We start from the raw sequence: 16,280 nt of genomic DNA on the forward strand, positions 1-16,280 counted from the left end.
CCAATCAACAAACAATCCCCACATCCTTAAAAATCTCTGTTCCAAACTAAGTCTAAGAGACCCTTGGCGCATAAGTAACCCAGACGCCAGGGAGTACACTTTTTACTCCAACCCACACAACTCATACAGCCGAATAGATTACATTCTGATGTCAGAAACACATACTCACCTCATAGACCACACGGAAATAGGACCCAGAACTATATCAGACCACTCACACATAAGCCTAACACTGTCGGGCAGACACAACGACGAGCCGACCCGCAGATGGCGATTCGATGACAGTCTGCTCCAAAACGCCCCAGCGAGAGCCAAAATAGAGGAGGCAATAAAAGAATACCTACTACTAAACGATAAACCAAACACAAGCAGGGAAGTCCTATGGGACGCCCTGAAGGCCATCATTCGGGGAACAGTCATGACAGTCAAGGGAAGGATGAACAAAGACAGAAACAAGAAAGTTGCAGACCTAGAGAAGGAAATTAAAAAACTTGAGAACAGCCACATAGCCAGAATAGAGGACAGGAACACACTCACAAACCTAACTAAATTAAAGTACGAACTAAACAGGATACTGAGCGAGAGGGCGGGCACTTGGATCAATAAATATAAATCAATTAATCTATGTACCGCAAACAAAGCGGGCAAAAACCTAGCATCCTACCTGAGAGGAAAGCAGAGACACCACACGATAGGAGCCATCAAAAACAAACACGGCATATCCCAGACCTCAAACAAAGACATCCTAGAAGTCTTCAGGGATTTCTACGAGGGACTGTACACAAAGGATGACACACTGCAAGATGACGGGGGGGAAAGAACTACTAGCGAACATAGCCACACCCACACTGACGGACCAGGAACGAGACATCCTGGAAATGTCCATAACGGGGGATGAGATAGAGAGAGCCACGCAAAGCCTCAAAGATAACAAGGCACCCGGGCCAGACGGGTTCACAGCTGGCTTCTATAAGCAATACCTGAACTTACTTAAACCCACAATGAAGGAGGTATTCACAGCATGCGCCCAGAGCGGACACATGACACCCTCAATGGCGGAGGCAAATATAATAGTGATACCCAAGGAAGGGAAAGACACAACAGAGGCGAAGAACTTTAGACCGATCTCCCTCATCAATGTAGACTGCAAAATATATGCAAAAATACTAGCCAATAGACTCAACGCATACCTTCCGAAACTCATACACAACTCGCAAGTAGGCTGTCTTAAAAACCGGATGTCACATGACAACACGAGACTCCTATGCCATGTAATTAACCACTCCTCACGTAGCGACAACGCAGCAGTCATGATAGCTTTAGATGCTGAGAAAGCCTTTGATAGAGTCTCATGGCCCTTCTTGGATCAGTGCATGGGGAAATTCAGGTTAGGTCCAAACTATAGGAAGATGGTGATGGCCCTATATGAGAACCCCAAAGCAAGGGTGGTGGTCAACGGAGGCACATCAAACACACTCAACTTGGGAAGGGGAACTAGACAAGGATGCCCCCTGTCACCAGCCCTATTCCTGCTAGCCATAGAACCGCTCCTCACGATGATCAGAACCAATGTGGACATTGTAGGGATACCAATAGGGGGAGAGACTTTCAAACTAGCGGCGTACGCAGATGACGTACTAATAGTCACGGAAGACCCAGAGAGATCCATAAAAGCACTGACTGACACCATTGACAAATACGCCAAGGTCTCGGGGTACAAACTTAACAGAGACAAATCTGAATGCAAACCTCTAAACATCCACGCAACAAGAACAGTATTAGGAACATCAGGGCTAACATGGCAACCAAAACCTATAAAATATCTGGGTATCCTCTTCGAGAGGGACCTAAGAATGACACTGGAACACAACGAGCACGCAACGATACAGAAAATCAAGGACAAGGTAGAAGGGTGGTCCCCCAGGTTCACAACATGGTGGGGAAGGATAGAGGCAATCAAAATGATGCTCTCACCGATGGTCAACTATTTGCTAACAATGCTCCCACTGACTAACACAGAGAGCTTCCACAAGACACTTGACAAGTTACTAAACAGCTTCCTTTGGAGGGGGAAGAAACCAAGAATAAGCCTACACAAGCTAAGGCTATCTAAAGAACAGGGGGGCCTGAACATAACGAATTTCAAGCGATTCCAGACGGCATGCATAGCGAGACAGGGACTACATTGGCTAGACCCAAGAAAGGAATACACCCCAGCATGGCTATCTTTTGAGCGCGGCCTACTAAAGGGCATGAACCCCATAACACTCCTGACAGCCACACGACACCCAGCAGTGAGGGAGAACCCCGTCCTCAAGAACACAAGGACAGCTCTACTGAGCGTCGACAAAACACTGTCAACAAGCATCAGGGGAGGCCAATTTGAATCCCTCTGGCACAACCCTACCTTAAAATACAGAGATAAGGTTCTAGACATGCCTGTGTGGTACGGACAGGGCATATCCACGGCCCACGACCTTCTAAGACAAGGCGAGAACACAACGTTTGACACACTCAAGGAAGCGCACAACCTACAAAACATAGAACTATACAACTTCCTGAAAATAAAAGTAGCTATTAGGAAGGCAAACCTCACAAGTCAGACACCTTCGCTCTTACAGCTTGCAGCTAATCTCAACAGAACAGGACACCAAATAGCACACCTCTACAGAGCCCTATGCCCCAAACACACCAAACTCAATGACAAAGTCACAAACTTCTGGGGGACTGTAGCAGGGAAGGAACTAAGCGAAACAGAAAAGGCCGAATTGTGGAGATCGACCACTAGGAAAAAGATAACTGCTTCACTAAATCAGACCAAATACTGGTTAGTGCACAAGGCTTACTGGACACCTGCCCGCCTATCCACCCTGGGGATCCGAGAGAGCGACACATGCTGGAACTGTAACGAAGGTAGGGGGGATTTAGAGCATCTCTTACTCAGCTGCCCCCAGATCAAGGATTTCTGGGAAAGAACGGGGAAGCTTATCAATGACATCACTGGTGTAGCCATACACATAGATTTTTCAAGTCTAGTCCTGGGCTTTGCATCCCCGTCCATCACAACGACAGAAGACCGCGACCTCATTGACCTACTGTTGACGGCTGCAGTCAAAATAATCCTAAGCAACTGGAAAGACACCACAAAAGCGACACCACAGGCATGGCTCAACTGGGTCACTTTCCTAAGAGGGGCAGATAACATTACAGCGAAATATACACCGAAAACACACAGGCAATCAAACATGTGGAGGCCCTTAGACCTCTACCTCTCATCACATAAACCCCCCTAGGCGCAGACACCAGACACTAGACAGCCACCGAGGGACACACCACAGGGACCGACACTCCAACAAGAGAAACCGGCTAGGAAGTACACTCTCCTATCTCCTACCTCTATCGCTCTCTATCCTCTCTATCGTCCGGGGTGCTATACCCACCAGGCAGATCAAAGGGGGGAAAGAAGACAACGCCAAGCAAGACTCGGATAACGGACTTCGTCTTCCTTCTTGGACTAGTAGAACTATCCGACCCCACCATGGCAAGGAACGAACTATTGCAGGACAATATTACTATACCCCCCCCCCGGCGCCTTCTTTTTCTTCCCTTTTCTTTTTTTCTCCTCTTTCTTTCCGCCACTCATGTATGCTCCATGTAAATATATATTTTTTTACATACAATAAAAAATTACAGAAAAAAAAAAAGAAAAAATGTGAAACAGACTTTCCTAATGGTTACCAACCAAACCCTTATTATTATTATCAATCCGACTTGAAAAATTCAAATACAGCATGTCCCTAGAAGGAAACTCATCCGACTAAAGTGTTTTATGCACTGATTCCATCTCATTGCATAACAGTTGGCTGACTTCTGTGTACATTTTTTAAATCACCCATCTGGCGTATGGATGAGCAGGCTGATTCTAACAAGCAAGAAAATGTTTTTGATATTTTCGGGGAAGGGGAAATTCATATTGTAACTGCTGGGTAAGCAACATACATTCACATCAACCTCTTAGCAATCTGCATTGCACGTAAGCATCGGGAAGAACAGTGTTGCCTTCTTTGCTTGTGACTTTTACTGACACAAAGACGGGAAAAGCAGGGGAGGTGTGCATCTGATGGCAGAATGAATACCGACTGCTGATCAAACTAAAAATGTAGCTACTGCCTGGTGGAAGACAGCAAGATTCATGAATATGCCTGAACAATGTGACAAATACAGCTTTATCCACACCGTAGCGTGTGCCTATTGGAAAATACTTGTGAATGTGTTAGTCAGACAAAAGGATGGATTGCCGACTGCTCCCAGCCCAAAGCAGCCCTTGGCATTCATTTAGCTCTGAGCCACATAACACTGGGAGAATTCTTGTAAAATGTTGATGAATGCACTTTCCATCTCTAGGCGGTGATTTGAGGCTAGAGAGCCTGATAACAGAGTCAATGACTGAATGACTGTACATTTAATGTTGAGTCCAACACACCCTCCCACAGTGTCTACCACTGCCGGATGCCAGAGACCTAATCAAGAAAATGCACTATTTACAACAAATATTGCATACAGACGAGAGCATAAAGTCGCTTCTAAATGAAGACAACACCTGTTAATGTATGATTTAAAAAAAAGAACCAGCATTGTAATTAAGGGAGCCAGAGGCTTGGGGAACAACCTATGCTGCAACAGAGACTAAATAAAAACAAATTCACAACACAAAAACGTTTCATAAAACTTAGGGCCCAATTACAACTTTGGCGGAGTTGCGCCGGCTCTCCATTGGTACAGCTGCGCAAGGGCCGCTCCCCTTATCACCAGTTGCACTTGTGTAAGTTGGATGGTCCTTTGCCCTTCTCATGGCGGTGCCTGGAAAAAAAGGCACCGCAATAGGAACGGCAAAAAAAGTTCCAAAGTGGCATGGATGGTGATGTCCATGCCATGCTGAAATTTTGAGGCAATACAGATAGGGATACAGATGTTGTGCCCGGGAAACATCATTTACAACGAAGTCTTTTCCACGCATGACGTTTTTAACGATCCACTTACCCCGCAAACGTCTCTTCAACGAGGGAGCCTTCAACGACCGTCTCACCACGCAAGTGGTATTCCTTTTGGTAGTCCAGCATGTAAGTTCTGCGTGGCCTTGGGGGGGTTGGGGGGGTCTCCCCCCCATTAAAAAAAAAACGAGCAGGCTACATACAAAAAAAAACGCACTAAAGTGTCAATAAAAAAAAAAAGAAAAGAGCCGCACCGAAGACGTGGCGAGTACGTCATAATTGAAGTCCTTTTTTAGTTTTTGAAGACGTGTTTTAACGCATATTTCGATGGAGGATGGAAGTAAGAGCTGGTGAACGTAACGTTTTTGAAATGCGAGGTAAGAACTTGCGTTCTAAAAAGCTGCGTGGAACAGCCACTTGCGAAGTAAAATTCGCGTGGTAATGCCATGCGGAGTATTTGTGTTTGTGGCAAAGTCATATAATCTTGTGCCCCCCTGAATGTATCCCCATGGTGGGGGGCCATGGGGACCCTGTAGAGCCCCCTTTGTTCCTGCACCGCCAGCCTTTTTATGGCGGGGCTCCCACCTTGAAATGGCTGGTGGTGCAGGACCTTGGAATATGCTCAGTGGTACTGGCACAGTCCCGCTGAGCATTTTATATTGTGGCGCATATCCGCCACTGCCAGGGAATAGCTGTTCCCTGGCACAGCCGGTGGCCCATCACTGGCACAACATAAAAAGTCATAATCTGGCGGACCTCCACTGCTGCACCACTGCGAGGGCAGAAGTTGGAAAAGAGCCACACTCGTAATCAGTCACAGGGAAAACAAGGAAACCTTACTCTCTACGGAACCAGGATATATGCTATATATAGGAAACAATGGTTCCAGTGGCGCAATGAATGTACAGTCAATAGTCAATACATAACATAATGACAATAAACATTTTTGAAGGTGCGGGGGATGTAAGAGGGAAACACAAGGCACATGACACAAATTTTATACCATCATTACTTTTTTATTGTTTCAGAGGAAATCATCATTAATATGAACATTGTACACATAGTGTTATAGTGAATTGCAGTGGTGTCCCAAGTGTATTGTGAGAACTGAACAATTGTACAGTGAATTGACACGAAGTGCAAAATAAATACACAGTTTTTGCAGGGGATAATTTACAGGGAAAGGAAGAATGACCATTCAAGCAATTTATGATATACAGTAATATTACAGTGACTATTTTGAGTCATAGACACTTTATTTATGGTTCATTTCCATGTGGCGTTGATGGCGTTTCGACCCTCAAGAGGATGGAGGGTCTCTTCAGGACTTGGGGGATGTGGGACATCTAGGGGGAGAAAAACAGAGTTTCAGGGCTTGAACATTATGTACAAAATGAGATGTGAAATTAAAGAACCATCTTGTAGGTGAGTTACTTGGCTTAGGAAGGGCTAGATAGCTCCTATTGAAGTGCCAACCATGCGTGAGAAGGTAATATAAAATTACTTACAGTGGACCTAGCCGGGTACTGTTTCAAGGCATGGCAAGGGCGGGAAACAGATAGGGATTAAAAGAGGGGACATGGCACCCAACTTATGCAATGTGCGCGAGCAATGGAGAGACTTACCACTGTGGGTGATTAATAAGGTGACAGCTCCGTGGCAATAAGCTTATCTCAGAGGCAATGTGTAAAGCATTTGTAGAATAATGGAACGCAGATGGGGACTTAAATATACCCAGAATGAATGGACCAGTTTCAAGGCTGCCCTTAAAAACTACCATCAAAACATAAAAACAGCCAAGAAATCGTATTTCACCGAAATGCTTGAATAGGGCAAATCTAGCCAAAAAACAGTTTCAAATATTGTGAGCTCTTTTTTAAACCCCTCGTTACTCAAACTAGAAATTCCCCCTTCGCAGGCTGTGACAGCATTGCAGACTTTTTGATGGAAAAAGTCCAGCTACTGAAAAAAACCCTAGACAGTAACTCACTCCCCCTCCAAGTGTAGCAAAATCTCAGTTTAGTTCAAATTCGCAAAGCAATTTTGGCCGTTAAATCTGGGTTTCCTTTTTACCCCTGTCCCCCTCTGATCTTACATGCCCTGATAGACAAGGTCAACCCAATTATCCACAGTATAATAAATACCTCACTGTTGTTTGACCCCTGCAAAAGAAACAACTGGCCGACCCTACCACTCTCTAACATCCGCCCTATTTTCCTCCTTCCTTGCTTTAGTAAGATCGCGGAAAAACTGGTCAACCTACAACTTACGACCTACTTGGAAGGAGCTAATATTCTACACCCTAACCAGCCAGGTTTCAGATTGCATTATTCAATGTAATCCTCCCTGCTGTTCATGGCTGAATACCTGAAATCTGCCTTTGTTGGTCCTCCTGGACCTATCAGCGGCTTTCGACACGGTCTTGCATGACGTCCTCATAGACCGTCTCGAAGCCTATGACATTTCCCACCTTGCACTGGCCTGGTTAAAATCTTTTCTCCAAAATTGAAGGCAAGTTATCACCCTTGGGCATTATCAATCGGCAGAAAAAAACTCTGCTTTCCAGGGTCCCACAAGGTTCTATTCTCAGTCCAGTACTCTTTAATGCATATATGGCCCTACTAATCAGGCTAATCTCGTCTTTCAACATCGAGACCATATCATATGTGGATGATACTGTTGGTATTGGTCTTAGACAAAAATACTACCCTGGCTGAGGAAATCCTATGCTAATGTCTTACAGCTGTCTTCCACTGGATGAAGACCAACCACCTGGGATGCAACTCAAAAAAGCTCGGAAATCTTGCCATTAGGTAAGGGTAATAACTTCTGTCCCAGCTGATGGTGGCTAACGGACACCCCTCCGCACCCAAAATTGTAACAACTCTCAGGAACCTGGGGGTAAGATTCGACTCTGCTCTGTCTTTCCATCAACAAGCGCTATCCGTAGCTGGCATCTGCTTCCACTTGATCAAATCACTAAAAACGTTTTTCGACCTACTTCCTATTTCGACAAGGCAGTCGGTTGCTACAGCCTTGATCACTTCTAAACTGGACAATTGCACAGTCTTTTTGCATGCACTAAGAAATCAGTCCTTCATAAACTTCAGATGGTTCAACACGCTGCAGCAAGATTAGTACTTAAATGGCCCAGGAAATCCTCTGCATCAGCTGCTCTTAAAACACTGCACTGGCTTCCTGTTCACAAAAGAATACCGTTCAAGCTTTTAATAATTACTTTCAGAAGTTTTCATTCCTCTGGCCTCCAATATCTTCAATCTAGGTTCACCCATTACGTACCTTGCTGCACTTTTAGTTCTTCCAACTCTATTCTTTTAAAACCCCCAACCTTCAAATGTATTTCCAAAGGAGGTAAATCCATTGCAGTGTTAGGCACAAAAGCGTGGTACCAGTTTCCTTGTAATCTCCGCAGCATTCACTCAGAATTTTTTTTAGGAAGTCTTCAAAAACCTAGATCTATCTCCCTCAACCCTGTTTCTCCGCAGATGCTACGCTTTACTCGCAACCTTATCCATTACAGTGCCATGATGCCCTCAGAGTGATAGATGCGCTCTATAAATACCGCCTAACATAACATATCATAACATAACATTTGTACCTAACACACACAGTAACACAGTGAAAACACTACAAATTGACACCACTCCAGTTTAGAAAAATAAAGTATCTTTATCTAAACCAAACATGACCAAAACGGCAAATATCCAACATACACAATTAAAAATATGACTTTTCAAAGATTTCAAACAATTCTGTCCATATAAATCTATGGATGAAGGATTTCTATACCCAGTACCTCAAATATGTCAAAATGCACAAGGCCAAACAGCCACAGAGAAGGGAAGCATTGGAAAACACAGTGATGCGTTAGTTAATGGGTCCTTGGGGAGGTGCTGCAACAGCTCTGCTGCACGAAGGAAAAGTGATGCATCAAATCCAGACTGCAGGGAGAAGTTGTTGATTCCAAGATGGTATTGGTCTGCGGGTGATGCATGGAAAAACGTAGCGCACAGGTACAATGCGTTTCACACTGGAGGTGATGCGTCGCTTTGCAAGGCTTCGAGTCGACTGGCATCGGTGATGGGGGCTATGCGGTGAGGCTTCACAGGACTTCGTGTCGTCCAACATCGGTTCCGAGGTGCTTTGCGAGGCTTTGCTTAGCTTCGCACTGCTTCTTACAGCGATCAGTGCAGCTCCCCCTTCTGAGGCCTTTGACTGGAGGGAGGCACCTCACGCAAGGGTAGGACTCACGGATGGCCACACCAGCAAGTTGCAGGAAATCTTTTGTGTCCTTGAGACTTCTTAACAGGAGGCAAGCACACACAATTCTTTGGAGAGACTTCTCAAGCAGGATACACTGAAAAGTCCAGTCCTTTTCCTCTCCAAAGCAGCAAAGGGGCAGTACTCCTCCTCACAGCTCTTCAGCTCTTCTCCATGGCAGAGGTCCCTCTTGATCCAGAAATGTTCTAAAGTTCCAGGGTTTAGTTGTAATACATGTACTCCTTTCTCCCTTTGAAGTCTTTGTCCAGACAGTCTCTCTTGCTCAGTAAAACCAGTTCTGTCCTTCCTGGTCCAGCCACACTACAGGGGGTGGAGAAAGAATTGTGCATAGGAGCCACAGCCTATTCAGGAACTGGGTGCAACTCCTCTCACCAGTCCAGCCCAGGATGACTCAATAGCATATGCAGGGGTCACCTCTGCTCCCTTTGTGTGGAGTGAATGCACAAACAGCCGCAATCAATCTAAAACCAGACAGTGAATTTACAAGCAGGTAGAAGTACACAGATTGGTTAAACAAGAAAATGCCCCCTTTCTAAAAGTGGCATTTCCAAACACACATTTTAAAAACCACCTTTACTAAATTTTGTGTTATTAAATTCTGAGTTTAGAGAGTCCAACCTTCAAATCGCTACTTGTTCCCAATTGAACGTTACACTTGTAAAAATATTACAAGGCAGCTCCAATGGTAGCCTACGGAAAGCTAGTTCTTGCAAAGGTGAAAAATGGGATACACCATAATTCACTATCAGGACATGTAAAACACACCAGTACAGTCCTACCTTCAACATACACTGCACCCTGCCCCTGGGGGTACATTGGGCCTTCTTTAGGGGTGACTTACATGTAATAAAAGGGATGATTAGGACCTGGTAAGTGGGTGCACATGCCAGGTCGCCATGGCAGGGTAAAACTGCACGCTGCAGACGCTGCAGTGGCAGGTTGGAAACACATTAAAAAGGGTGCTCGTGTGGGTGGCACAAATAGTGCTGCAGTCCCACTAGTAGTATTTGATTTACAGGCCCTTGGGACACACAGTGCACTTTTCTAGGGGCTTACCAGTAAATCAAATATGCCAATCATGGATAACAAATCATAATCACAATTTACACAGAGAGCATATGCACTTTAGCAGTGATGAACAGTGGTAAAGTGCCCAGAGTCCTAAAGCGAACAAAAACAGGTCTGAAAAAATAGGAGGAAGGAAGCAAAAGGTTTGGGGATAACCCTGCAAAAAAGGCCAGGTCCTACAGTTGGATTAAGAGAAACCAAAAACAGAAAGTTCACACACGCGAACAGATATAACAAAAAAGTGAAGGATACATGTAATAGGTCACTGCTCCGTGGGAGTGAGCAAAACACACAAAGGAGGGACCAACAACATAGATTTGCCAAAGAGAAGGAAGCTTTTTTACTAAAGACAGAGGAAGGAACCAATCAAAAACGATGGGCTCTTGTGGCAAATTTAATGTGGGGAGGTGGTGGATAGGCTCGTGATTTTTATGTTGTTCACTACTCCAGCAGAGCACTTTCTCACTTCTCTTGCTAAGGCTGGCAGGGACAGGGCATGCACGGGCAAGGTGCAGGATCATTCCAACTATAAATGGAGCTTCGACCCCCAAGATGGGGCCCTCGCCAGCTCAGAGACTCTCACCCAGGTGGCCACACCCAGTCATTGCAGGGCCGGCCTCGAGCATCCACCTTTCTAGAAATACATTTTACAACGTATTTCCAGTCTAAAACTGCTGCACTTCCCGAACAGCAGATCCCAGCCTTGCATTTGCTGCTCCTAGCTGTTGTTCAATGCAATTGTGAAGGTAGCTGTGAGGCCCCCACCAGGAAATGAAAAATTGTCCCCTGTGCCTCACCCACACCTTAGAACCTGCGAGGCCTTGTTGTAGAAAATTAGAAATATGGATGTACATAAGCAACGTTCATTTCCCTTTTCTCACTCTTCTCCCTGCATGCACCATGAATACCGTAAAGCCTTGACTGCATTTACCCTGCCAGCAAAGGCCTGTACCCATGCGTACATGACAGCCATTCTAAGCACCCTGGCCCCCTTTTTCCTGCTCATTACAAATCACCGGCTTCCCTTCTGCGCGTATCTGAACCTCTCTCTCTCTCTCACATGCATGGATTAATGAAACCCTCTCCCTCTGTGCGACCCTGCCCTGAAAGGCAGCCCTTCTGCTTGACCCACGCAAACCCCCCATTCACTCTTGAAGAGGTCACCTTCGCCCCAGCTGACATAACCCTCCCCAGCTGCACCTGACTACCACCGCTTTCTCATGCATGGGTCATAAGATCTCTCTCTCTCTGTGTGCGACTCTGTCCCTGTGCACACCCTGGCTCCCCCTTCCCCTTCTCCCTCACACGGGCAAGTCATAAACCTCCTTCTGCAAGATCCTGTCCTTGGTAGTCACGGCCGCGCCTGACCAACACCTCCTTTCCTTCCATGAATGCCCCTCTGTTGCCAAGCCCTCCCTCCGCACTCGATTGTCCACGCGGCATGAATACCTCTCCTTTGATGACCCCTTCCCCCGAGTCCGACTGGCCACACATGTCTGAGGCCATCGCCTAAGCCAGGAGATACCATTTACTGCCCCTTTTGTATGAAGTCACTCCTCTTCAAAGGACCCACTATTGATCCTGGCCACCCCACCCCCTGGGCTATGATCAGGCGCACACATGCTAAACAGTTGACGGAACACTCAGCTGCGTGATTGCCCTCCCCTCTTATCAGCAAGTCAAGGGTCTCTATTGTGAACACATGTGGGGTAGGATTGACACGAGGATTATGGGGATATCTATTCTTTGTTTTCACAATGCTGTGATTGTAACGCCAAGTGTTTTGTAAGGTATAAAAGACGGAGCCTCAGCTCACTTGTTAGAGCACCTCCCGATGACACCTTGTTTCGTGTCTGAAATGACAGGCTCTCCTCATGAGAAATAAACTCTGTTCTTGTGATTCCTGCTCCCAGCGCCCGTCTCTTTATTTTGGTAACTATACAGAATGGGAACTAATAGGCGACCTGCGTCAGCCATCCGGGCATCGATACTAGTATGGAAACGCATATGTCGCTCTCTTTTTCTACATTGTGTTATGCCCCTGTTTGAGTTAAACGCAGCGCTTTAAGTGGGCCGGGTCTCAAGGGGTCTGAGCACCAGCAGTTGTTTGAAGGGGGCTTCGAAACGGGTCTCTATCGGGTTCTGTTTTGAGCCCTGGCACAGGTGATCTGTTTTTTTCCGGACTGCAGTGAATCACTGCAGGTCAGGAAAAATTGCCAGGGCGCAAAACAGCCCAATAGAGACCAGTTTCGAGGCAACAAGCACATTGATGTGCGCTGCTCACACTGCTCACTGCTCATTTCTCACTAGTGGAGAAGTTATGGCATGACGTCATGCCAGGTGAGCGTTGTAGGGGAAAGGAAATCCTTTAAAGAGTCATTTTCTTTCTTGATTTCCCTTCTCTTTCTGAAATGTAAGAGCAGCAACATTGTGGGATGGTCACCAGGGCATTAATTGGAAGCATTTTCAATATTATATGTAACAAGCCATAGTTGCTGCTTTTTTATCTTATGTAACTAACAACCATTGACCAAGCCAATAGTCCTGACTTTTTGTAGGTATGATGTTACTTGTTGTCTCACATATCTGGATTCAATGATAGAAACAGCAACAAAAAAGTTGGGCGGCACACTATGCTAAACACAGATTTTTAGCGTAAGTGTTTTAAAGCCACGCCCCTAATTACTTTGGCCAAGGCCCTTTGAGAGACCCCCCCAGTTTTTTCATCTCAGTTAAAGCCCTGGTTAAACGTAAACGTGTATGCTGTATTCCCTATCACAAATGTAGCAAAATCAAGATAACAGCTGGTAGGTTTCTTTTACCCCTGTATGGCTTCACCAGATGTAATTTGTATTAAAATACATGTTTTTGAGCTACCTTGTTGATTGATCCTATTTCGAGCCGGATTTAGAAAGCTATTTGCAGGTGTAACCTTAATGTTCCCCTCCCTGTAAGAGACTTGATTTGTGAGTGAAAATGCACGTTTGTAATTTAAGAAAAGGCGTATTTCAGTCTTATTGGTTCTTATTCATTCACTATATTACCTTACTGTGGCTCCGTGTTATGCAAGAATAACCCTCCGGTCATTGATTAGGCGTTCAGCGGCCTCAAAAACTTTGGGACAAATCACAAAACAGCTTTCCAGAATTTGTATTCGTCAATGTCCCTTCATTGAAACCGTCGGAGATGAACTCCTGTCATCTACAAGCATGAATATATTCACTGCCTGGGAACAACCCCAAAATTGGCCAGGGTGTGGGGGTTTGTCTGTGGAGAAAAAAAAAAAAAAAAAATCTGCAACCCCACTCATGCGAATGGATTTTTGTATGCATAGCTGTACTGTTACACAAAGGGAATTGCTTTCTCATAGACAGAAATAGAAATTACAAAACATTTCCAGATGTACACCTGCAATCCTTTGACAAGCACAGGTCTCCAGGAGCTCTGTCATAAAGGTTTGTGAATTTCTGAAAGTCATAAATATGCACCCAGTTGAGGGTCCAGTATTTTTGTGTAACAGGCTGTACTGTACGTATTTAGAGTAGCTTACACTTCATTGCCTTTGTAAGTGTATAAACCATGCTTGTATCATGTTCCTGATAATTTCTATTTATCGATCTTGTTGCAGTAGCCTTAGTCAGTCTCACACACTTGGTCAGACATCATGCCCCTGTGCGTCTGGACATTGCAATGATTCAACTTAATTAAACACATAATCTACACCGACCCTGTGTGCATTGTTTTTGTGTTGTAGAGCTGAATCTGGAAGGCAACCTCTTTTCCCAGCTTCCTGAAGAGATTGGGACCCTGCTGCACCTGAAAACTATCAACCTGTCCAAGAACAAGTTTACTGAGTTTCCAGAGCAGTTGGCATCTGTAAATAGCTTGGAAACTATCAACTTGGAAGAGAACCAGATAACAGGTGCGTGAGCAATGGTTCTCACCTGCTGTAGGCCTTTGGCGTCCTTAACTATGTATTGTTGTTTGTTTGACTGCCCTCTAGTTTTCCTCTTCCCTGTAGAGCCTGATTACCAGCCTACTATTATAAGCATGCTTTATGCCATAAAAATCTTTTATGCAATGTTTGGTAGTTGCTGGAAAATGCATTTACATTTCATTGGTATATATATATACCCCTATTAATGTAAAGCAATGCATTATAGAATTACATTGTCAATTTGAAGTGGAAACCGGAAAGATACAGTGGCGTCCATCTGTTTTAATCAAGTTGTAGAATCAAATTCTAGTTTCTCAGTTGGTTATTTATCCATAATCTTTAATGCGGTCCTACTTACAACCAACCACCTGCTTCGTTGGATTTCGTGTAAGCAAAAGATTTTTTACATAGGATTTCACATATGAACCTTTTTATTTTAATGCATTCACATAATTTATGGGTAATTCCGCTTAACACAGAACCAAACATTAGGATCTGGAATACTTCTGAGCTTGAGATTTATAAAACAAATCCTCAGCTTGGACAAAAGAGTGCACATCACTTGGATAAGGAAGGTAAAAGCACTTTGTGAATTTCAGATTGAGGAGGTATGGCTTACCCTTGATACAATGGCGAAGGGCGTTATTGTAAAATTGAAACAAGCTTACTGGAAATGTATTGTGGAACACATTTGGAATGATCAAAGATTAAGCAGTATAACTGAGAAGTTTTTGAATTACAAAATTGGCCCGTGTTTTGAGTCATTTCTGGACAGAATATGCCCAGCTCAAGCCAAAACCCTGTATATAAAGTTCAAAATTGATACTTTACCATTAAATGTCTTTAGCTCTTCATGGGACAAAAACAGCTCCCTAACCTCCAATTGTCCTTTTTGTTTGCAGCTGGAGGGATCTGTGGATCATTTCTTGTTCTTTTGTTCTAGTTATATTTTCTGTTGCAAGAAATGGATTATCCAAGTGTGCAAGTTGTTGGGTATTGTTCACTTTTGAGAGGCATTCAGGATCTGTAGATGTGAAACAGAAGAGCTAATTTCGTGGTGTGTGTCTAGATTTTTATTTTGGTCATTGAGAATTAAATCCAATAAATTAACTGTGACATTTTTGTGGAATATCCATGCTTTGCTTTATTAATTAGAACAAGTAAATTAACTGTGACGTTTTAGAGGAAAACCCATAACTTGCTTATGCGTTACCAAACCACGAGACACACATGCACTTTTAAAGGTTGTCGTGGGTAGAGATCTTTCTAATTGATTGACACCTGAGGGGAGAAAGTAGAGCTACTAGATTCATGTACTATATTGGATTTGATTTTTATTTGTTTTAATATGATGCTATTTTAAAAACAATTGTTAAGTCCATTTATTGCACTATTGTTATTTTTATATTTTAATTGAGGCATCAAAATGCTTGTTTTTTATGAACTTTTATGGTTGACAAAGCCAAAATAAAGTATTGAATGCATGAGGTAGAGTCAAGTACGAAGTAAAAGAGTCAAAATTATATTCAATATTAATGAAATCCATCAAAGAACAAACTGTTCAACTCCATCAACAGCCAAACTGAACAACCAAAGATGAAACAACATATAGCACTTGCTCACAGGTGACAACCATCAAACCATTAAGCATTTCTGCAGTCGCAAACGGCCTGATTCACAGAATCAGGCTTTTAGCAACCACATAAATGCATTTTCTTATGTATAAACCACAAATATCAATGTGGTAATAAGTTACTGAATTGAAATGTGAATTTGCAACCCAATATTGATTCAGCATTCGGAAGGGACATGTTTAGGCCATCCCCTCCAAATACCGAATTGGGTTGGTATGTGTTTATGTTTTATGACTAAATTCTGGTTGCAAAACATTGATCTTTTGCCTCCTTCTCAAAGGAGATGATAAGCTATTCGCAAACTGGAAGGGGTCCCTAATGGATCACTTGCCCTTTGTGAATGTTGAC

General features: G+C 44.0%; 1 protein-coding gene across 2 annotated transcripts in view; it reads left to right on the forward strand.

Annotated features, from left to right (window-relative positions):
- Positions 1 to 16,280, forward strand: part of LRRC20 (leucine rich repeat containing 20) — a 1,555,127-nt gene that overhangs the window by 986,793 nt on the left and 552,054 nt on the right. For both annotated transcript variants that reach the window (XM_086922260.1, XM_086922261.1), the window contains exon 4: positions 14,116 to 14,283. In XM_086922260.1, the coding sequence (XP_086778386.1) occupies positions 14,116 to 14,283 (168 nt within the window). The remainder of the gene's footprint in view (positions 1 to 14,115; positions 14,284 to 16,280) is intronic.

This window comes from Lissotriton vulgaris, chromosome 5, assembly GCF_964263255.1.
Source record: "Lissotriton vulgaris chromosome 5, aLisVul1.2, whole genome shotgun sequence".
Lineage (NCBI taxonomy): Eukaryota > Metazoa > Chordata > Amphibia > Caudata > Salamandridae > Lissotriton > Lissotriton vulgaris.